Source organism: Myiozetetes cayanensis, unplaced genomic scaffold (genome assembly GCF_022539395.1).
Source record: "Myiozetetes cayanensis isolate MyiCay16 unplaced genomic scaffold, myiCay2020 scf33, whole genome shotgun sequence".
NCBI classification, from domain to species: Eukaryota; Metazoa; Chordata; class Aves; order Passeriformes; family Tyrannidae; genus Myiozetetes; species Myiozetetes cayanensis.
The window spans coordinates 1,476,500-1,501,330 of record NW_026087555.1 but is presented as its reverse complement, the minus strand read 5'-3'; the positions used below and the strand labels follow the sequence as shown (position 1 = coordinate 1,501,330).

General features: G+C 36.2%; 1 protein-coding gene across 1 annotated transcript in view; it reads right to left on the bottom strand.

Annotated features, from left to right (window-relative positions):
* IQCM (IQ motif containing M) overlaps positions 1-24,831 on the bottom strand; it is a 51,112-nt gene that overhangs the window by 6,242 nt on the left and 20,039 nt on the right. Inside the window, 1 exon segment of the mRNA XM_050327255.1 lies at positions 10,702-10,748. Within this exon segment, the coding sequence (XP_050183212.1) occupies positions 10,702-10,748 (47 nt within the window).

The window sequence follows — 24,831 nt, the reverse complement described above, 5'->3', positions numbered from 1 at the left end:
TTAATGGTGTACCCTGGGATTTTATTTTGCTGTCCTGTGTTTCTTTTCCTTCCGTTTTTCAAGTAAAAATGTAAACAATCTGTGGAACCAAACAAAATCCTCAGTTATTTTTAAATTACTCTAAAATGTTCATCTATGGGACAAAAATCAGACCTCTAAAAGCTTTTACTTCAACGTGGAGTAGCATGGTACAGCTTCTGGCCTTTCCTCATCCACTGGGCAAAGATGAAGCTGGAGAAACGACACTAAAACAACCCTGAATCCCACATATTGGTGTCTTTTCTAAGTACTTAGAAATATATTCAGAGGATGAAGGCCTCACAAAAAAAAAAAAAAAAAATTCCTGACAGTATTGAACAGAAATCTAAGGAAATCACAGAATTTGCCAAGTCCAGACCAAACCTTTGGATATGAAGAGATACCAAGAATACAGTTAAAAAAAAAAAAAAAAAAGGCAGGGAGCACAAATTTCATTCCAAAAATGCATAATTTTTTCTTATGAAAATTACCCTTTAGATCTTGAACCATGATTAAAGTTTAGATTATTTGTAAAATGCCATGCACAACTCAAATGCATTTTCATATTTCATGCAATGAGATAGTTGGAACAGATATACAATACTCCTCTAAATGGATTGTGCTTCTGGAACTCTATTAGAATAAACTTAACATTTATTTTCATCAACATGGCAGACTTGTCTCATTAACCAGATTCATATTTGTTTTCCAGAAGATTTCAATTGTAACTATTTGGTAGCCAACTCCGAAAAAAGAAAAAGTGTATTAATCACTGCCCTAATGTAGATATATGAGAGCCTGGGGTGCCATAAAGCTTGTATTCCCTCTGGTTTAGGAAAACTCTATTAATAACAGGTGGCAGAGCTGTAAGTTAGATATATGTATTTTCCCCAAACAACTGCCAACCAAAACTTTATAGAATATTACATATAGAACTGGATTCTGATATCAATACTAAGGTTCTGAAGTCAAGTACTACTCAAGCATTAGAATTCCTTTCACATGTGCATTATGGTACAGTCCTTAATTTCACAATCCACATGAGTCCTGCCTCCTCCACTGCACTGAACTGACGGTGTTCACCTTGCAAGCAGTTATTCAGTTTGGGGGTTTTTCTCTATTTTCAGCGTTATGTTTGGTTACCAAACAGTACTCATACTCTGAGCTGAAGGAAGAATTAGCAATTTCCTCATGAGCTTCTTCATAGGACTAATCACAAGAGTATCAGATGTTCAGAGACATTAAAAAATTTACCTTACAAGAGGCTCAAGGAGGAATAGGTTTTATTATGGTCATTTTGCTGCTCAGGAGCTAAGGCACTGAGGATCAGATTTTTCACAGTTAAATAGGTACCCAAAAATGCATGAAGGAGCGTGATAGTTTCCCCCAAAAGTGCTAAAACACTTCATTTCCAGCACAAGGGTGCTTTTGAAGTTTCTTCTATGAGACTATGCCCATCACCAGCCATGCAAATAAATACAATTTAAAATCTGACCAAAATGATTAAGGATGAGGGCACCAGTGAATTGTGGGTTCCAACTCTCAGACATCTTGGATCTCATCTTCAGTGTGTTTGGCATTCTACTAATATTTTGTATGCCTGGAACACAAGTTTCAAACTGCAGCAGAAATCAAAACATCAGTCATACTCTGAATCCTCAGCATTTCTGCATATCAGTCATCAAGATCCCAAGTCAGGCATCCAAAAATACTGAATACCTCTGCAAACACTTTTACATAAACGAACTATCAGCAAAAAGAAACTCTGTGGAGCTGCTGTGGGCAATTTTCAAATACTTTAACTGTGTAACCATTCTCTCCCTGCACTTCTCATCATCATTTGCTACATACCTTCTAGTTTCTACAAAAAAGGGAGGAGTCCTGGCTGCAATTCCTTTCCCGGCAGACTCTGAACCTCTTGTACTGGATGGGGCAGCAATTTCTCCACACAGATTGTGCAACTGAAGACCACTATTCCACGTGTATACACAGAGGCCAATCTGCATATGTAGCGCAGCTGATGTGCACACTACAAATCACTTGACTTTGCACCTCCTGCAGGGTTCTTTTAATTCTTTGCAGATTTGTTGTTAGGGGTTTTTTTTCGTAGCATTTCAGATATTAGAAAAAATAAACAGGGGAAAAAAAAAAACAAACAAGAATGTCCTCATGATTTAATGCAGTGACACTCCAGATTTCAACAGGCAATGAGCCATTTGATGCCCTACATTCATACAGGTGATCCCCATCATAATTTCCAAGGTAAGAAGGCAGAATTCATGGTCTAGCCTTTGTTTTAGATGTGTCCAAACCAAACTTCAGGATTCCAGAGTCGTCAGAATAAAACTGTGACTTCAAGTCACTTTATTTCACCAAGCAAATTTTGCTCTCTATCTAAACAGATAGCCTTTTCTTAAGATAACTAAAGATTTATTTTTGTTACTACTTTATTTTCCTTGACATATATGAGTTATCCTGGCATAAAGTTGTATTTACAACAGTGGTATAAAGTTAGTAGAACTAACTAATCCAATCCAAAATCCAGGACCTGCAACAATTTCTTAATTTATTTTTGTATAGTCTTGTGTAAATGAGCTGAAATATTCCACCATACAAATTCTCATATTACATTAGAGATGAGCTGGGTTTTCACAATTATATAAGTGGTAATCATGAAGTGTATTTCTACTAGATTTTGTAATTATTGCATCAAACTAAGTTTTATCATATAATAGGACCTCAAAATTTGAAGGACACATGAGGACACTTTTGTTCCTGTAAAAGTAATAGCTTATCACATCCATTGCAGGCGTAAATGTACAGAAGAAATAATAAATGAGGAGTCAAAACTGAAAGCAATAGAGAGTTCTGACTACTCTAACAAATTTGCAGTGCAGTGGAAGGATACTTCAATTGTTGGCTAACACAGAAACAGAGAGTAATCATAAGCATATCTTCAACACTGAAATATGTGTAAGGACAATAAAACTATATATATTCTTTTGTTCAACATCTTTGATGGAGAACTATCATTTAGAAATAATACATAATAGCTCTATAATGTATAATATATAATTATGTAAATAATTAGTATAATCTTGAGATGAGATGAGGGCTATTAGTGGCAGTGGATACTTTGAACCTTGCACATTTAGTCAAAAAGACCAATGACATCCAATCAAAGTTCTTTAAAATGAATTGCAACAAACAATGGCAGCACAGCTGCTATTAGAATTATAATTGAGTTTAGGAGGGAAACAGCAGCTGAATGCAAGGCAGATAATTAAGGAGCAAGCTTTTGTTAACACTATCAGTAGGGTCATGATTCTGCAGATTGTGAACTTATTATGGCTGAACAAACTAGTCTCTTTTAAAACTGAGGTGTATTTCTTCTTTTTATACCAATAAAGTATATTCTGTCTACTGGATAACTGATGATTTATTTATTTAAAGCTATCCATTTAGAGAATGATAAGTATTTACAGAATCTAAGATTACCATGGAAACGTTATTCTTAAACGCTGAGGATTATGGGAACAATTGGTTATACAATTGGATGGGTAAATAACAAGTTTCTGAGAATGACAGAGACTGTAACTACGAAATTACATTAAGTAATTTCTCTCTTTCAGGCTAATATACATTTTATGTTAACCCAGCACTGAAAGGGAAGCAATTTACCTTCCATGGGTAAACAGTGAAAAGAAAACATTTAAAACATTTATGGTATGCAGGCAAAAAAATACAGAAATGCAAGTTTTTGAGGTCCTAACACCCAACCCAGGTGCTAGGGAATTACAAAACCCAAGACTGGGAATTGGAAAAGTGACCTAAAATTTATATTTCTTACTGTCTGTTGACTAATGTTGGAACAAAGGTTACCCACAAAGACAAACAAATAAGAAACACCAAAGGATTCAAAGTCACTCTAAGCTTGCAAGCTTGGAACCACAATCAGGCAATGCAAGATGCTTGACCATTCATAACCACGAATAAGGGTTTGAGAAATGGAAAGAAGGTCATTAAAATGTCAATGACAACATTACATACTGTTAGCAATATTAGGGTTATAATATCATCTTTTCATAAATACTGGTAGTTTTTAAGCAAACTGAGAGTGTGTCTACCAAAGATGTTATCATTACCATTGTACTAGTAACCCCTCCAACTTATGAGGCACAGACTCAGGATCTTTGGATTAAGACAATCCTGCTGACAACCTAGGTCATTTCACTGGCAAATCTAAATTTGTTAGGCACAAATGAGTAATCGTACTTTGGAATTTCATTGACCTCAATGTGTAAATAAAGCAAGCAGAATGTGTCTGACTGGCAGCAAGCCATTACTGTGTTATGTGCAATAAAACCACTAATATGTCAAAGGCATTTTAAAAATATGCCTTGATATTTCAACCTGCTGAAAATTCTATTTTTGACCCTGCAACCTCCTGGAATAAAAAGACAAAAAAGTTTTTAAAAATATTTTAACACTACTAAACACTTACCTGTGGCAAAGTTATTTGCAGGTTTCTTGTTCCTGTTTCTGGACATTCTAAGGTTTTATTTCACCTGACTGTGGAAACAGTAAGCAAAAGCTTGTCCTGATTTGAAACTATTCCTATCTCCATTTCTTCAGGAAATCCGTTCCTGGCCTCAATATAGAGGAACTTAATTTGGTGATTATTACAATGGAACTCAAATGTGCTTCAGTAAGACACAGAAATGGTAACATTTCTGCCCAGTTCCTTTTAAGGGAATCTGGAAAAGAACAGGTACCAGCCACAAATAAAAACATGCCCGTCTGCTCATCTGCATAGCATGCTGTCATCTCTTTACTTGCAGATTAGCTCTCATCATATGGCAGCAGAAATTTGAAGCACCTTTCAAATTTTTTTAAAAGTACTGTCAATAATTTACTAAAACTTTTCTAATCCTCTCTTCACAATTGTAGTGGGAGTAAATGCACAGATGTATGTCTAGAAATGTAAGAGATAGAGCCAAATGGAGATGAAACAAACCTGCAGGTTTTCTAAAGCGTATTATAATGGTAACTAGTCAAGCCAACATCTGTCAAGAGTTATGACTGCAGAATCTGAGTATATCCTGACTTTCACTCTATTTACAAAGGAAATTTTAGAGGAAAATTTGACTGTTGTCACCTATGCCCTAAATGTATGTAGCACATTTAGTATCCTGCATAATTAAGAACCCTGACTTGAAGCAGCCAATGAAATAGTTTCAAGATTACTATGGATAAGGACCACCTTCCTGAAATCAAAATGAACTTGGAGTCCTGCACTTTCCTGTCGTCAGTAAATTCTGGACTACTCTTTTGAAATGGATAGTTTCTCTAATTTATCTTTTAAAAAGTGCTATATATCACAGATTAAAAGATACCTGAATTTGAAATTTTAGAAATTCTATATCTAAGAAGTATAAGGAATTGTGGAAATAATTAATGGTCTAACATTCATTTTCTGCGCAGTTCAAAGAATTGGTGTGATTGAGATGTGAATGAGGTAATGGCATACAAAATGGGAAGTTAACATTTTTCTAAAGGCCATTAATAAATATATTTTTTAGCACCTTCTTACTGGAAAATCTGGAAGCTTTCTTCAAGATGATCAGATTTCATTAAGGCAACAGCACTGTCCCTGTAAAGCAAGGCCTGTTTTACTAATCAACCTCTACAGTAACCATTTCACAGTTTGCCACTTCAAGGACTTGGAGCCTAACAGAAAATCAACATTAGCTCCTTTTAGCAAGAATTTTTTTCTACTAAATTAAAATTAAAGACTGTTGCTATGATTGTATATGTTGTTATGAGCACCACTGAAGATAGTGATGCAGAGCAGAGAAGCTAGAGTTGCACCGTTTTCCAACTTCATGAGATGCTGCTCTAATGCAAGACTGATATATTTGAACCCTTGAACATACAAGGCCCTCAAAGAAAAGTATGCTGCTCACTGATCAATGAAATCAGCAAGTTTTGAACATCTTAAGAATTTCTTTCTCTCCAGCTGGATATGGCTTTTACAGTTCTTCAGTTATAATAATGATTTCAAATATTTTGTGCAAGTCTCACTGTTGGGATGTCTACCAGAAGCAATAAACTGCTCTAACCAAACCCTCTTTGCTCCTGTCACAATTTCCTAGTACCTTCTCCATAATACCATCATAAAACAACAGAGCCTTCAAACAGACATCTCCAAAATTCTCCCACTGAAATACCTTCCACTTTTACATGATAGCCTGATTCAAAGTGCAAATGTTTCCTGTTTACACTGAGTACAGTTATGATAACGGAAATTCAGCATTTCCATAAGAAAGTAGCTTTCAAAAGAATAAACATGAGTGCTTTTTCCCCCTAAGAGAAAAATAATCAGTCTTCCTAACCAAATAAGCTTGTAAAACTTAACCTGATACAGTAGAAGCATTTGCAGCAGCTGGTGGACTTCTTGGTAGAGGCCAAAGTGTCTGGAAACAGAATCAGCATATTGGCAGGTTCTACCTAACAGCTCACTGCCTTCCTCAGCTGGTCTGATGTCTCATCGAAGGATAGATGAACATCACTTGTGTAATTGACTTTTTTTTAAAAAAAAATCCTCTCTTCAATCAAGAAAAATTCCTCTCTTCAATCAAGAACGCAGGTTTAGTTCTCTCATTCTTGCAGGGACATTGAGAGGCAACAGAAGACAGTTACAGCACTGGAAAATTCAGCAGATTCAGTTTTCTTCCTGTCTTTTGTTTCCACTTTTTTTTTTTTTTGAGAACTTTGAGGGGCCTTGATGGACAGTTCTGTGGTATTTTGGAAAATTTATATATGGAGGATACCTACTTCTTTCTTGCACAGCTGCAGTGGGTGTCCTGATGGACATGCATTATCTATTGGCATCAGTGGAAAAAGAATTTGGTCTTCATGATTTCATTACCATGAAAGCATGATTTCTAATAATGCAGGAGGGATAAAAACCAAGCCTGATTTCCTTTGTTGTTGTGGAAATGAAAAGTAGATTTTCCGGTAAGCAGAAGTTTCTTCAAAATAACTGACATGTGGTTAAACATGGAAGCCTTCTTGAGGCAACCCAACAGGACAATTTTTCAGCTGACACCCAGGTTTACTCCTCCCTTTACTCCTAAACAGCAATTTAAGGAGAGCTAGCTTTCCATAGTGATGTAACTGCAGCTCCACAAAGTGGTTAAGAGCAAAGCCTGGAAGCTGAATGTCCCTCATCATCATACCACGCTGCCAGTGAGCCCTCAATGTCTGCGGTGGTCTGCAAAGCACATTCAGAGGAGAATGACTTCTTGTGTGGAAGGCTTATGGTACACAGCACAAACCTACCAGAGTAATGAGATATAGTACAGCAGAATAATATTTGTCACTTGTATATCACTTTATTATTTTAAACCACCTTATGAATATTAATCAACCTCTTTAGTATCTCAAGAGGTGGGATAACACTTACTGTTAGCAATATTGTGTTGTGTGATCTACAGCTCCACATATAATTCATAATTTAATAAGATTTACTAATGACCTTGGGTTCTATTCAGATTTTCATCCTACCTTCAGCTGCATGGAGCTGACACTCAGAAACTCAAATATATTTAGGCATGCAACTTCCATTGATTGCAGTGCCGGTGAGGCAAATGACCTCTGAGAATCTGGAGTGAAATACTTTCATTACATGCATTAAAGGACAGGACAAGTATTGTGTTTCCCCTTTTCTTTTTCTCTGTCTTCTTTCCCAATGGGAAAATTATGTGGCAGTTTTCAAAATTATTTTTCATTTATTTATTTTATGTCTGCTGTGCTTCACATGTTTGATATTGAGGCAAGGTTAATGACATGCAGCTTGCATTTGGAACTGAAAGTGGAGATGTTTAAGGTTGTTCCTAGATCCTGTGGGTATATGGTAGATATTGCCAGAATATACAAGAGATTAAATGATGCTTATCAAAAATCAATGTATACTAATTTTTTCCTATCTGTGCAAATTTTCTGTGTTCACAACAGTAGAGGTAATGCCTGCATTTCATATATACTAGCTACCCAAACTCAAGGTCAAATCCTAAATTACTTCTTGAGGCAAAACTCTCAGGGAGTTGATTAATGTTTTGGCTGTAGTAGCACGTTAGGTTTCACCTTATGCAATGATTATATATGAGCCATCACCAAAGTCTTGTATGGAATCAAGGATGCTTGATTGATTCATTTAATATCTTTAAGATGTTTCTATTTAAAAGTACTTCTAAAAACTGTAGCTGTAATTAAAGGTAGGACAATGGCTGCCCCTCCCCATAGAGAAGCATCGAATCAGTAAAAAGAGACTTCAAATGCATTTGCCACATTTTGTGGCAGATCTGTAAACTGAATATATGATAAAAAGAGAGATGAGACAGAAAATGTTAACACAAGTAAAACATCTGATTAGGTCACAGGGGAACCACAGTCAGAATCTGTTTCTATTGATAATTTCTTTGTGACTGTTGGTAGATCCCTAATTCCTCCATGCCTCCATGGTCCGGTAGTAAAATAGGCATAGAACCCCGTCTTTTGTCAAGGAAGTCTGGTCAAATTCAACAGTGTTTGTGAGGCATTCAAAACCTTCTAGTATGTAGGGGTGGCCAAATAAGATTTTCCTTGACGTTTTTTCCCCTCTTGTGGCTGAGAACTAGGCTACATCATCCAGGCAATCTGTTTATATCTGGAGGCTCTCAGAAGGCTTGATTTGCAATGTGAGTGTGGTTGAGTATTGTGCATATCTCAGATATGAAGCATATTGACCAAGGAAGTCACTGCAATTGAGGAAAGAATTAACTGCTCTGTTGGAGGGCTTCATAAACTTGTTTGTTATTACTGTTGCTCCACAGAGCCCCAGCTGTCCAGCACAATCTCCTTCTGACTGTATAGTCTGCTGGGAGCTCAAAAGCTCTTCTACTGAATGATGAGTCTTTTTGGGTTGGGTTGGGTTTTTTTTTTTGGTTTTGGGGAGGTTTTGCCCATAGAATAGTGCACTTAAAACAACACGTTGGGAGCTGTTATGCATTTATTTACCATGGTGGGTAAATCTCATCTGGGGAGGTACGGAAACCCAATCATGAGTGCTACAGTATATACGCTAATTGCCAGGATAAAACCAAATGAATAATTACTTAACTTCAGAATGAGGCCTGGGGGAATTTTTCTTTAATAAAGGTTTAATTCACCAGTGATAATGAATGCAATCTCACATACTACTGAACAACACCATTAGCATAATGGCTAAGATACAAAAACTATAATTAGAACAAAACAGAAATGTTAATTACAGCCACAAAGGTACCAAAGAAAAAGGGAGTTTTCCTTTACCTGTCAAATGGGTTCCTGCCTGTGTAGCTTTAGTAATCCTTGTGAATGGGTCATCAATTCTGCTTGACTGACTGACAGGTAGAAATTAAAAACTGAGGCTTCCTTTGCCTTTTGATTCCAAAGGGGACTGGCATTCACACAGAAGACTTAAACAGTTAATAGTACAGATGAGGACAGTAAAGACTGTACCTCTAATCATAAAGCTTAAAAATTAAGCTCCCATGTATCTGAATCCCACACTTCAATTCCTTTTCACACAAAGGCAGCCCCATCATGTCGGCTCAGGAATATTAGATCTCTTCCAGGTTTATTTACTACCCCCAGGCGTACTTGCTGTGTACAGCACTGGGTAGCTGGACAAGGAAACATGGGAGCCTCTTGGCTAGGCAGCTGCTGAGAAGTTTACTGATAACAAGCAGCTTCATTTCCGGCACTAACAACAATAATAACCAAAGCTCTCTGCACATAAAAATTTGCACAAACTCTTATATCTTGCTTAAATGAAACCTGTGAGATGGCCTCATGGAAGATCACTCTTTTGTGCCATTTCTGGTGTGCATTTTCTCTAATCTCAATGCTACCCAAATATTAAATTTGCAGATTCAAGAACTCAGAAGTTATAAATATGAGAATGAATGTTACATTTTTCTCCCTTACAGGACTTAGTGTATAAAATGGACACCAACTGAATGGGAAGCTATTCAGTTTTTCTTTTTATCTTCATCCTTCTATGTTTGATTCCAGACCTTATTTAGCACACATCATCAAAACCCTGCACTGAATACAAAATTACCAATTTGTTCATAGGCTTTTTTGTGGTTTTCTCAGCTTTTTTTTGTGGTGCTCTCAGCTCTCACTATAATTAATCTATCCTCCCAACACCTCTAAGAAATCATATAATTGAAGCACAGAGAAATGAAGGCCACTTTGCTAAATATTCACTGAGTTGGGTGTCTGCTTTTATACAACTAAGTTGTAATTCATGCAGCAGTGCACACATTTAAAATACAGTCCTATCAATTTCTGCTTTGCACATGATCTTTCAGCATGTCCATAAACAGAAAATATCTGTAAAAGAGTCTGTGAAAACTCTGATTGCAGAAATCTGATGATGATCCCATTAAAACAAGGTGGTGAAAGTAGGAGAGGAACTCAGTCCCTCACAGTGGCATTTGGCCATGTGAACCCCTCTACCCTAACAGTTCTGCAGCTTGCATGTGACAATCCACGAAACAAATGAACAGACAACCAAAAAGGGTGGAAAAGAAGAAAGAAAAACAATAATAATCTGAGAAATCATATAAATATTTTTTACTGTGTTTTCCAATTGCCTTACACATTGGAGAACCTGGAGGCAGATGTTGGCGGGAATGATGCTTTTACTGTTCACCTAACACCATTGCCATTAAAGATAATGAAGGATGACTTATATATTTATACCTGAACCCAATCAGAGTTCTAGCAGGGAATAAACCTGCCTTATGATGAATGCAGTCAGTGTCTGTATGGTGAGCATGGGCTGACCTGTAGCACCTGTGTGGCACTTTCACTGAGATGTCCAGGAGAGGGTTTAGTAAAAGTGTTCACTGTTCAGTAACAGGAAAGTGATCAAAGCACTGATGCTAAAGCATTGGCTAAACCATCTCAGGGGGAAGAGGCTCAAAGTCCATCTGTTTGAATAGATCTCTCACCACCTGGCTATACAGGATATGATACCTTTCCTGTTTAAGCTCGACAATCTCAGCAAGAAAAGTATTCAAGTTTCATTAGATGAAAGTGGAAAAAAAATCAAAATCCCAGAACTATGATATGACTTTCTAATGCAGTAAACAGGATGCTCCTATGAGTGGCAAGAAACATGGGTTATGTTTCTGTTCATGTACCTCTTATTTATTTAATATGAAATGCATAATAACAATTGTTACAGTATGCACCAGAAACCCAACGCCTCTTCTTTCTAGTTCCTTTCTTCCCTAAATGCAACACTAGACTCCTGCTGACCTTAGATTTATTTTTCTAGTCTGGTAATTCATGAAGTCCTTTCTGCCTAGCAGAACAGATTCTACAGGTCATAGAATCCAACCCACCCAACCAGCCTATATCACAATTACGACATTAATCCAAGATTCTAAAAACACAGATAAGAATCTTTTCAGGTTAAGCTAAGCATTGGAACTTGAAATAGCATATTCCAGGAAAAAAGAAGACAAACAAACAAAAAACCCCAAATGCAAAACAAAACCTCAAACATAAACAAACGAACAACTTCCCCCCTTACCCCCCGCAAAAAAACCTCAAACTAAAAATGACAAACACACACAAAAAAATAATCCCACAACCAAAACAAAGTATATTAACTTGATAAAAGGAAAAACTTATTGACTATGAAGGCAGTCAAGGAGAAGAATTTTGCAGTTTCCACTCCTGCAGGTTTTCAGAATCATACCAGATTAAATGCAGAGCAACCTGATATGACCTCATAGTTCAGCCTTCATTTAGCAGGAGGTGGAACAAGAGACCTCCTGAGGTTCCTTCCAACCTGAATTATTCTATGCTCTCACAGGAAAAAGTGAATAGTGGTCTTCCTCATGAGTTACTCTATGGAAAAATAAACAATTATGAGGAATTCAGAACTACCTGCAGCAGACTAGGAATGCTTACCAGACAGGGTCCTTCACTCTTAGCCATCTGTCTCATTCTTTCACAGTGTCTAGAGAAGCTGTTTACAGGCAATTTCCATGCATAGTTCTTGCAAAGGATTTTTGTTTTCTTCTTTTATCTCAGTAATTCTGTTTTTGAAGACATGTTAGCCTGACTAAACAATAAGAATATTTCTGTTTAAGCCAATTTTTACATTTCAGAAAATACTAGTTTTTAATTTTGGACAGGAACGACCTATTAGGCTAAACTGTCCATTCCATCAGAATCCTGAGCAACTTTAACAGATTTAAATTCACTCTGTTTAAATTATGATGCACAAGGCTAAACAATCTCCTCATATGAATTTGTCTTTCATGCAAAGTAAGGTTTTCTCGAAAAAAAAATGCTGTAAGACTAACAAAAAAGAACAAAGGAACAGCTGTAAGTCAAGAGTTCTTATGCCAACACACTGTTCAGCTGGGTTCCACATTCATTTCCATCCCCCATATCATGCTGATTACAAACTTAGATGCAGTTCGAATGTTTTCATTTAATTCATTTTTTCCATATTTTAAATTCATTGTATTTAGCGAACATTCAGTTTGAAACATGCACTATCAAAAGAAACCCCCGCAGGTGCAAGGAATTTGAATAATCAGGTCCACATGATCCCTGAACCTCAATCCACTAAAGTCTCCCTGGGACCATTTTAAATGTGCAAAGGAAACAAATGTCCAAATTACTCTAAACAATCGTGAGATATCAGATGAAATAAGGCAGATGATTAAAATATTGATACTTATATTACAATAATGCCCCACAGAGATAACAGCTCTATTGTGCCAGGCATTGTACAAGCACACAGGATGGTGCTCTGCCCAGGAGGGTTTACAGTCCAAACCCTGATTTCCCATTAACATCCATGTTATAACATCAGGTCAGGAATAGTCAAAACTGAGTGTTGGAAAGAAACAGAAATATGAAACAACTATTCAGGTTGCCCAGTAAAACTGCAGCAGAACTGGGCATAATTCCCAAGCCTCTATAGTTCTGTTTTTGTGCCCTGCTTCCCAGACCTGACTGTAAACTAATCTGTTTGTATGTTCTTCTGCCATCCATGGCAGCTAAGCACTGACTGGCTGCAAGACATTTTCCAGCTTTTTAGGTGTTTCAATTTTCCACAAATTACTGTCATGTGTCAGAATTGCTTATGTTACTGGATTTTCCACAATGTTTCTTAATTTTATAATGGTTCTTTTAATTTCTATTTTTTGCAAAACCACAAATTCACAGTTTGACCTGCAATAACATAAGTCATCACAAAGATTAGGAGAAATCTTTAAGGCATCCCAAAGATTAGGAGCAAACAGGGATATGCAAAATGAACAATGTGATGCACAATCTTTTAATAAACTCATCTTCTGCATTCAGATTGCACAATTCATTTGATGTATTGTTGAAGTACAGCCAATGGCTGAAAATATCCCAAAGAGCTGAAGGACAGCTTTCTCCTAAGAACTGGCATAGTCTGAAAAAATAAGTGTCATAAAAGAAAACTTATGATCTATCAAAACCTTTAATTCTTTGGTATGTTGTAGGACATACATGCTGATGCAGTGTTGAAGACACAATGTTGCAGTGGAAAATCAATAGCCGAACATCTGCAAGCATCCATACCTACATTAAAAACCTGATTGACATATTGGGAGTAGAATATTCAAGCAGTTTCTCTTGATAGTTTTATCAATGGGCCTTAAAGTGCTCACAGTTTCATATCTTCTATATCTGTACAGTCAAATATGCTTATTTTGTATTACAGTAATTTTAATGCTATCTATTTACCCTCTAACTGAAAATTCCTCTCACTGAGATGGGTGGAAAAGAGAAAGACTTTGCTAGATGATAACAAATATGATCTTGATTACTCCAAGGAATGAATTCTTCTAAAGCAAGAACTGCTCTATTGAGGTGAAGAAATTTTATGCAACCCAATCTTTTGTTATCAGCTAAAGGCTTTACAAGCTAAAATACCAAGTAAAGGTCTATTCAAACCAAATTTGAACTAGAAGTCATCTGTATAATGTTCATATTCTTATTTGCATCCATATCACGGGCAAAAAATAGCAGAGAGGTAGAAAAATACCTGATGATACAGTGTGCTCCTTATTTATCAAAAGAGTTTCTTTAGATATGGCTAAACCACTACTACTTGGTGTATTGTTGCAATATATGCAGTGACTGAATACACCACGCACCCAGTTTGCCTGTAATGCAACTAATAACTCTCTTTTTTGCTAGTTAAGTAAGAACACAAACAGCTAATTTCCTCACTCTCTACCTGTAAGCCAGTATTGGTTTTTAACCATGTCAGGCCATTGCCATTTGTGTTTACTCAATATGCCAAAAAATTCCATTGCACAGTACATTTTGTTGCGACTTCCTCTTAGAATTTTTCAGCACTTTTTGTTTGGGATTCAAGAGGGAGAGTTAAGATGGTAAGGATGTTTGGATCTGAATTATTTCATAAAAAGCAAGAAAAGAAAATTATGATTCCTCTCTACATTTACTTTATTACACAAGACATTCTCCTTGACTCGGTACTAAGCTCTTTTGAAAATCTGGTAGGTTCCTAAACATGGATTTAAAAGCCTAAATCTGGGCTCTTGAACCTGAATTGTATTTGCCTGCAAGATACCCAAGCTCAAATTCACCCTTAGTATCAGGGAGTGCAGTTTCTCTGGCTTCACTTTTGCTATCAGAAAATAAGTTTATTCAATCTTGAGAATGTACTTTACCACTTGTCAACACAAATTTTTGGTTGTGATGTTTTTATAATGAAGCATTACCACTTTCCACTAATTTCCAAGACCTTCTCTTGGAACAACCAAAAGCTTTACAATTAGCTGTTGTTGGTTTGTTTCTTTTCAGCAATGTGTCTTGCATCTCTACTGATTGCTGGGCTTTGGAAAGAGACTGAACATGTATTTATTGACTAATCAAAAATACAGTAAAAGTAGAAAGACACAGCAATATTTAAAATCTAGCTGATTACCCTTTGGTGGCAGATGACTAACAGCTTACCTCAGCAAAGCAAAAATTGCTGCCAAAGGTTTCTTCATAGAAATAATCCTTATTTATTATCCAAGTTCACAGCTGTATACACTGCAGGCAGTAACTAAAAACACTTAAAAAGCATGATGCTAAAAAAGCAAACCCCAAGCTTACGTGACCATGATGCTTATTAAAAGTCCAATTCTTCCTCATTAAAACCAACAGGAAGGGCTCTGTCAGTGGTTTTAGAGGTAAAGGAAGTCATCTCATGGAAAATATTCAAAGTCACAAAGCTCCATTCTACTCATTAGCAGTAAATGTGTGATCTTCTCTGACATGAACAAGGAAACTGCTAAACAACTCAAAAAATTCTTAAGTTCCTCAACAATACCCTTTCCCGAAATAATAAGACAAAAATAAAAGCTGTTTTCTGCCCCCTCCAAGCACACATGAAGCCCCAGCTGTCCAAAATCTAGTATTTCTTTCAGAAAAAATGTGATTATACACAGTTATTGTAATAGTTCTTTTGGGGTTAAATCAGCCATCTTTACACAGAACAGTATTTTTATAAGACCAATTAAAAACTCACTTATTCATAATCACTATTAACTCTGGTAACATGTATGGAATAAGACCAGATGAGTTCAATGAGCAATTCAGTCACTTAAAACTGTTTACTTGAAGGGAAGAACATAGGGAAATAGTCTACTTTTCCTCTCCATGCATCTCATCTTTCCCTCTCATGATTTTTATTTGTCCTTCCTATGCTGCAGTCTGCAATGTTTTCATACAGTTTGCAGGAGCCAAATACAAAGCCAAGCAAGCTTAGGTGACAAATACCAGCCAGTGATTTGAAACAGACTGAAATGAGGTGGAATCAAACAGATTCTACCACTTTCGTCATGTGTCACTACTACAGAAAATAATTGCCTTTAAAGAAAAAGTTCTGATCCCACTTTTCCTGACACTGGGCGCCTGTGGCCCTGTCAGGACTGGAAAGAGGGCTATGGTACTGAAGGTCCATCTGCCAGAGCCAGCAAGATAGAGAAGAACAGAAGGCTCAGGAGTGTGGAATGAACTGAAAAAAAGTTGTCTGTCTGAGTATGGAAACAAAATTTAGAATAAGGAAAATGTCTAGGACACCTTCATCAGTTCCCTAAGGTTAAACCTGGTGAGTGCCTAAGAGCTTCTGTGCCAGGAAGGCTGTCTTATATCATGCAGTATTACCAGCTCAGCTTCCAGAAACATGATGAGAGTTGCATTAAGTCTGGACTAATTAGCCAGGTCTCCCAGCAAGGCTAATTAGTCCAGGTTCCACATGTGTGCTGACATGGTGTTACTGTCCTGGTTGAAGAGCTAACCCTGCAGGGCTACAGACTAAACTCCATCATGCAACAAAAGCAGCCTCTGAAGTAACACACACAAAAGACATTTAAGATGTTAAAAGTCCAAACTCCTGTTACAACCCATACTGAAAAAATTATATCAAGCAGTGCTGTTTATGAAAGAGAGGGGAGGGATGCACCAGAAACGTGGCCTACATGGATTACCACGACAGGAATCAGTAGTTTATGAGGCATTTGTTTCTAGGTATGGTAGCATTGGCAGCCTGGAAGCCATTTGACCACAAGCCCTATGTATAATCAGAATTTAGATATAATAATGGCCAGTCTTCGCGAGCGAAGATCCGGGGAAGGTCTTTCCACCTTCCAGCCTGCGCATTGGATTTTTTAGGTGAGACACAGTGTGCGCGGAACTGAGCCCACCCTTTAATCCTAAGGTTCATCTGCCGGGGCCAAGCGAGCTTGGACGGTGGCAGCGAGGTCCTTAGGACGTAGATGGGTTGCCTTTAAGGGCTAACGAGCCCCACCTGCCCGGGAGTGGCCCTGACCGGGAATCGAACCCGGGTCTCCACGGTGATAGCGCGGCGCCTTTACCCCTAGACCACCAGGGGCTCCTAGAATTTAGATATATGGCCAATGCATTGGCACAGCTGTGTGTGCCCTGTGATTACCCACACCACATCAGTCCAGTAACTCAGAAAATTTAGATATAACCATTGCTGGGAGCAGGTCTCTAGAAAGGTACCATTTGGCATCATAGCAAAGAACTAACTGGGATCCCTGGGGCAGTTGGAGTCCCACAATTCAAACCTTTTTGTAAAAATTCAAGTGTTTTTATTACTGTATTGGTCTCCTGTCCTGATCCTTCACTTCAGCTCTTTTTCCAACAAATTTTCTAGTTCAGGTTTTACCTCAGACTATTTTTTTTTTGCTTTCTTCAATACCCTTCCCATCTATGTTTATAGCAGTCAAAATGCCATTCAGTCCCACAACTCAATATGTTGTAGTCACAGCTGGTAAACACTTTTCAGATGTTTATGGCCAGTTCTCACCTTCTGGTCATGCCTCTGATGAATCAAAACCCTCCTTATTTTCTTGCACAGGAAGTCGCTGATGAACCCTAGCAAAGGTTTGTGGTTGCCTATACAACAGCATATACTTCCCAAAGTGTGGGTATGCCAGGCATTTCTTACCCTTCCAAATCATTTCCTAGTTATTGCAGTTGCATTTTTGGTTTTGTATACACAGAGTAGTGATTTCTGGTGTATAAGTAAGTCCATCTAGCATACATGCCTCATTTGTGTATGCACTTTTACAGTGGCTAAATCATAGAATCATAGAATCATAGACTGGCCTGGGTTGGAATGGATCTTAGAGATCACCTGGTTCCCTCCCCCCTGCCATGGACAGGAACACCTTCCACCAGACCAGGTTGCTCAGAGCCCTGTCCAACCTGGCCTTGAACACTTCCAGGGATGGGGCATCCACAGCTTCTCTGGGCAATGTGTGCCAGTTACTCACCACCCTCACAGTAAAGAATTCTTTCCTATTATTTATTCTAAACCTACTCTCTTTCAGTTTAAGGCCAGTCTTCCTTGTCCTATCACTACTCGCCCTTGTAAAAAGACTCTCCCTCTTTCTTGTAGGCTCCCTTCAGGTACTGGCAGGGCTCAGTTACATGCAACACTTAGGACTTTTATATCACAGTATGCATATAGAAAAAAAACCCAAATTCCTAAAGGGGAGAACATGTCTATTAATGGTTGAAACAATTCTGGATTTGATTTTTTTTTTTTAAGTAGAATTCTGGAGTACAAAATATCTACATTGTAACTGTGTTGCTAAACAAGCATATGCATTTTAAGTATATATGTTTTCCTTAAAGGTAAGTATAAACAAAAGGACTCTGTGAGAGTAAATTCATATTTGCCTATTCTGTTATAATAAATTATGTGATCTTTCCAAATAGAAGCACTGGAATAATTAAACTAATTTTCCAAAATTATTCTAGTATATTCAATTACAGATTTTAATTATTTTGGAGAAATAATTTGCAGTGTTAATGAAAGAGACAGTAGTTAGAATCATGGCAGAGTATGGGTTTCATGTCTCTGCATTCCATAAGGCTTATTAGAAATGTAAATCAAATATTTGATGAATACTAAGAGTCTATTGGGACATTAAAATGAATATTACCATTGTGACTCTGAGAATCAGGTTGAAGTATAACAGAAGTCAGTTAAGGTAAGTGGATTTCGATGCCAAAGGGAACATTAGCTGTTTTATAGAGGCCTCTAGAGTATTATCCAGTATTAAATATGAAAAAATAGATGTTTAAATAACAGTCAGGTTGTGACGAACCAACAAAAGACACCAGAATTTCAAAGTTTCAGCTGTTACTTCATATGTATTACTCTCATCTCCCATGTTGATAAAAATCAGCTGAGGACAGCAGGGTGGTGGGGAACATGCAGATGGCATAGGGAAGTTAACTGTGAGTCTCCTATGTCATCCTCTAATCTTTCACTATTAAAGGTACTGGGAATGTTGCCACTGCTTTTGAAAACAGGAAGGTCTAATGCTGACCCTGCCTTATATCTTAAAATACAATTTTGTATTTAATGGTTAATGTTCAAAGCTCACCATATTCTACAATGGGCATTTTGAATGAGCCCGAAAGGTTAAACAGATTTCAGTAATTAGGCCAGTCCTACATATTTATACTTGCTATTGTATATAATATTTTGAAAACTGTGCAAGCTGAAATTTATTCTTTCTAGGAGATATCATGTTTTAGAGAAAGGGTAGATGGAAAGTATAGATGAGCTACATCTCCTAAGCTGACAGACAGAGGCTGTGTCAGGGAAACAGCCATTACACATTTCACTCCATCTAAGGTTTTCCACAAAGCATCATGTTCCATTACTTCTTGTGAACATTTAAGAAATTATCTACCTTGATTTTATCTTCATTTAAGGGGATGGAGGAATTACACCACCTAGGGAAAAAAAGTATAAAAATTCCATGAGCTCTGCTAAATCCTAAGTGAGGTATGCAAACAAACACTATTGGTAGTCTTATGGTGAAAAGGTGGCTATACACCTTCAAATTTGTTTAGGTTATGGTGAAGTCTGAGGATAAATTCAGATGACATTTGTATTTGACAGAACTAAGGTTATGAAGAGTGATCCCCTAAAACTTGAATAAATTTCTACATTTGAAAGTGGCAGAAGATAAGCTCTATGTCAAATTTTTCACTATTTGACTGAAATTTCATGCAGGTGATAGTCCTTGTGAAATTTTGATTATATATGAGCTGAACTCAAAAGAATAAAAAAATTTTATATTGTTCCAAATTGAATTGTACATCTTATACGACAAAGTCTATTTACGTATTAGGATTCGGATTCAGACAGTTTTGGGTAGTTATCTCCTTTTTTTACATTCTTCTCTTTCCCTGTCATTTCTATAATTATATCTGTGGCCAATACATTTCATGACCTATCATTTTAAGGTATCAATTACAACATATTTAATAACAGAAAATGTACGTGTAAATTTCCTCTGCATGATGTATTGCTTGAAGTAATCCATATTCAAGGGAAAGGGAGAATCAGTGTAATAAGCACTTTTTTTTCCCAGTGCTTTGATGGAAGTTCTGGAAAAGAGCATCAATAAAACAGAATATTGTCAAAATACTGTCTCATAATAGATTGCCAATTTCCTCTGTGACCTATAAATATTGATGAAAATTATAAATCTTCATAAAATACAAAAATTTTCCAGAGACTTTGCTGCAATTGTTTCTACAGGATTTAATGTAGTGGATCATAAATGAGGCTGTTTTGTTCGGTTTTTTTCCCCCCCGGATAAAGATATTAATAAAAATTTTAATTTTAATTTATTAAGTTCTTACATAGGCCCTTCTTGTTGCATTCAAATAGCCTTTCAGTACTGGAAAAACAAAATAGTAAAAGCAGCCTCAGTAACTGTATCCATCCTACTAGCATAAAACTTTCAACTTAATTTTTACATAAACAGGGATATAAGTGACTTAAGTCATTATTTAATTACTTTCACATAATATTTAAGTCAGTGGGACAGTATTATGCCAATACTCAAATGAAAGTTACTCTTATGCCTCTGAATCTATGACTAAGAACAATTATTTGGAGCCATGAGCTTAATTTAAATCCGTTTTTCTATTTATGTCTTTGGCCTCTGGATTAAACCCTACAAGCAAGGGCCTGTCTGTAGATTTAGAAGACAGTAACATTTCAAAGGAAATATCTATTTGTGACTTAATCATTTAGTCTAGAATGTTTTCTAACAAAAGAGCTACAGAGATTTTAACCATCATTGTATAAGCCATTATTGCTTGTTCTTGGATAAGAAATGAGGAATAGTGCAATAGGACATTCAGATATAGGAAACAGCAATTTTTTTCATTTAACAGAAAATGTTTATTAGTATGCACATGCAGAAATCCACCATTTGTTGTAGCTTTTTAAGTGGCAAAAATATATTAACTGCACTTTTTAGCCTACAGTGTTGATGACTTCCTTGAAGAAAATGCAGTCTGCTGATGGGTATCATACAGTATTCAGTCAGCTACCAGAGATTTATTAGATGCTGTCTTGAACTACAGCAGAGAGACATTTTGGATCTTATCCTCCACATCTGTTCTAGAGACTTTGCTTCAAGAAGCTGGATGGTTATCACAAAGGCAACCAATGCCAGGGGTGCAGTTTCAAACAATAGATTCAAAAGAAACTGCTGCAAGCATTCAGCTTTCAGCACAACTTAAAGGAATTAAACAATAATTTATGAATCCAAGGAGAAAACTCCAACCAAAATGGTCAGGTGACAGATGACTCCAGTGCAAAAACAGCTCCTTCCTGGGTGACAGATAATATTAGTGCTACTACACTAAAACTCAATTTCAGATAGAATAGCAGAACTGAGACCATTGTAATCCCAGCAAAACAAATAATAGAAAACCAAAAAGTTACTCATCAACAAAACTGACAACCAAGTCTGGTTTTTTTAGGAGAAACATAAACACTGATGGCCAAATCCCACACTGGTAGGAGAACTGGTAATTCTCTAGAATTCACTAGGTTAAAGACGTTTTGTGTTTGTTTTGATCAAGCAGATATAATAGCTGATACCCAGATAAGTATTTAATCCTTCTACTGAAAAGAATGCAAAAGATAATTTAGAGGAAAAAGAAATAATTACTTACTAGGCTGAGTAATGCTACTTCATATAGAGTCACTACAACAGAATGCAAAAAGATCATAATCCGAAAGGAAACAAAGCTCTTGTCCTGATACACAGAATGCCTAAATAATAGAATTCACATAACTATAGAGCACTTCAATTAGATTTTTTTCTAGCTGTGTTAGTTTTAAACCATGTGTGAAGGTAAAGAATCTTAGCCTATAAAATATGCTTCTGGACATGATCTTAACATAAATGGTTTATATGGAAATCAATTGTTGATATCACAAATGGTTGATTTAATGATATTGCACAATATAAATTTGGTATAGAAGTTTTTTGGGTTTTTTTGCTTTAAGTTTGAAGGGTGGATGAGTGACTTTATAGAGTGCTGTTGTTCAAAAAAAGGAAGTATATCTATGTAAATCGAATGATTGATTAACTTTATGTCATATACTTTAGAGAGCTTTAAGTGCGACAATGGATTACAGGAACATGTGACAGGACATTTAAAATAACAAAATGCTGTTACTCAAATAACTGAGATAGCAGCATAAAGCAAAGACTACCTTTGCTGAAGCACAGAAAAATGTAAGAAACTATTACAAACAAACTGTCAGGCAGATGACAGCATATAACAATCCTATTATTTTTAATATAAAGTTGTATAGATAAATTTTGCTGTTAAAAATTCTTCACTGTAGTTGTTCCATTTTACAACATGGGTTGGGTTTTTTTGCCAGTGCTTTCAACTGTAAAAGAATCCTGTATAAAACATAGGGTTAATCAGTAATTTTAATGGGTCAAAGCCCCTGTGCTTCTGCTTTTATCATCATGACAAGAAGTTGAATATTGTTATTATGGGTATATTGGAATTTGCCTAAAATGCATCAAATTATCAAAAACTAACAGAAAAAAAACCAAAGCATTGTTAAGATTTTAGGGGGTTATTAAAGAAATTAGGTATATTCTCTACTTTGACAACTATTTCTCTTCAGAAAAGGAAAGTTATTATATATAAAGGAAAGCATATATTCACTATTGACAGAAAGAATTCAAGGATCTTTCTTTTTTTTTGAGTAGTACCCATGTCAACAGGCAACAAGAACTTGAGTATATGGGTGTTAGGTAAGTGCCTGGAGGAAAGGACTGAGTGAGCAAGTACAAACACATATGAAAGATGGACAAAAAAAATAAGCTCCTTCTTAGAAAGCACTTCTTTGTTGAGCATGGGTATAAGAACCGGTTTTAGGTTTATTTTAAATAGTTCAGGCCACATTTCTGACACCAATTCAGTATACATTTAGAGACAAATCATTTAAACTCATCTTTTTTCTCAATTTAAGAAATGAGAATAATATATACTTGTCCACAGTACAGCAGTACTGGAAGTATTACAGCATTTTCAAAGTATGGATAAAAATTGCCGAAAAAAAAAAGGTGAAACACTAACATCATCCACAGAGTAATATATAAACTGGATATTGGAATGATTATCCCTTCATAGTTATCACATAACATGTTTGAACTCTCTATCTTCATTGCCCTGTCAAGAGATCTTGGAACATGGGAGCAGTGATAATTCACATTTCCTGCTGTGTAATTGCTTTCACTGGATATAGATTATTTTTTTTATTTCAAGATATACTATGCAATTCTTCAACTTTATATATTCTATATGTACTATAAATACAAATCCATGCATCTGTACAAATGCATTATACTGTGCATATACTGAAATACGTTATAAGTATCACAACACATATTTTAATAGAAATGATAGTTGAATCAATTTACATGGTCCATCTCCTCACAGACAGCAAGTTTTCCAAACTTTTAAAACCTAATATATATCTTTCTGACCAATAATACTGCAATGATAAATCTTTTTTAATGTATTATTGAATAATAAACCTTCTTAAATCATGTAAAAGACATATTTGTAGCAATAAATGGTGAAAATTTAATTTCTCTCCCACATACTGCTATTCTATGCTAGAATTTGTGAATCTCTTAATAGCTACCTAATCTTTAAGATCATATTTTCTGCTGACTCATTTTTTCTTATTAGGGATCAAAATATCCTACTGAAAGGATGGATTAATACTTTTCTGTCAAAACTAAGAGGAAATATAAAGTGAGGTCTCAGAGAGGTCTGTCCCAAGTCCGGTTCTATTCAATATTTTCATTAATAACTACTAAGATAATTGAATAGAGAAGTCACTTATAAAGCTTGTAGGTGACACCATGCTGGAAGCAGTTACAGGCACTTTATAGGAGAGCAGTCAAACTCAAAATTATCTTGATAAATTGAATAAATGGCCCAAAGTCAATAAGATAAAATTCAATAAAGACAAGTGCAAAGTAGTAAACTTGGAAAGAAATAATCAAATGCTGAAATGTGGGAAGAATGTCTAGGTAGCAGTACAGACTTGTGCTTTTAGAGAACAACCGTCAGAATGGCAGTCTAAAGCACAACTGCTAAAAGAGCACATTTTAGCAGACACGCTACCATCCGAGTATAGGAGAAATGAACTTTCTCTATGAGCATTGGAGAACCTTCAAGAGCAGTGCATCCAGTTAAGGAACTAAAGTCAAAATCTACATGAAAAAGAGTTAAAAAAGCCAATGCCATTAAGCCACTAGTGAACCTGTAGAGTTCTCTTAATGGAAGGCTCTTAATTTTTTTTACTTCCTGTGGATACAAAGACACCAGTGGTCAGAGATTTCAATAGGTGAATAGGATCTAGCTACTGCACAGAGAAAACCTGAGGCTGCACACTGCTACATTACTTTGATGTTTGTCCACAATAATGAAACATGAACTTCTTGCTTGTACCAGTTTGTGATTTGGAAAATCTCCTAGACAAAAAGATTGCAAATGCAAAGTAGACAAAGCAGCCTTATGGCTATTTGTTAACCATTTCAATGTGGCACAGATACTAATTTACTTACACTTCTAAAAAGCTTTTAAAATGTGTTATTGTATGATGGAATGAATTGCACTTGTTAGTATGGCATGAAATATATTGGCAAACTGAAACATTAATACTTATATAAAACTATAAATTTTCCTGTAGTGTCAATAATGAAAACACTGACTGCCAGGTGGAAAGAGATGTTGTATGATTGATCGTAGAAACATAGAACTGTGGAAGGGTTTGGGTTGGACAGGACCTTTAAAGATCATCTAGTTCACCTC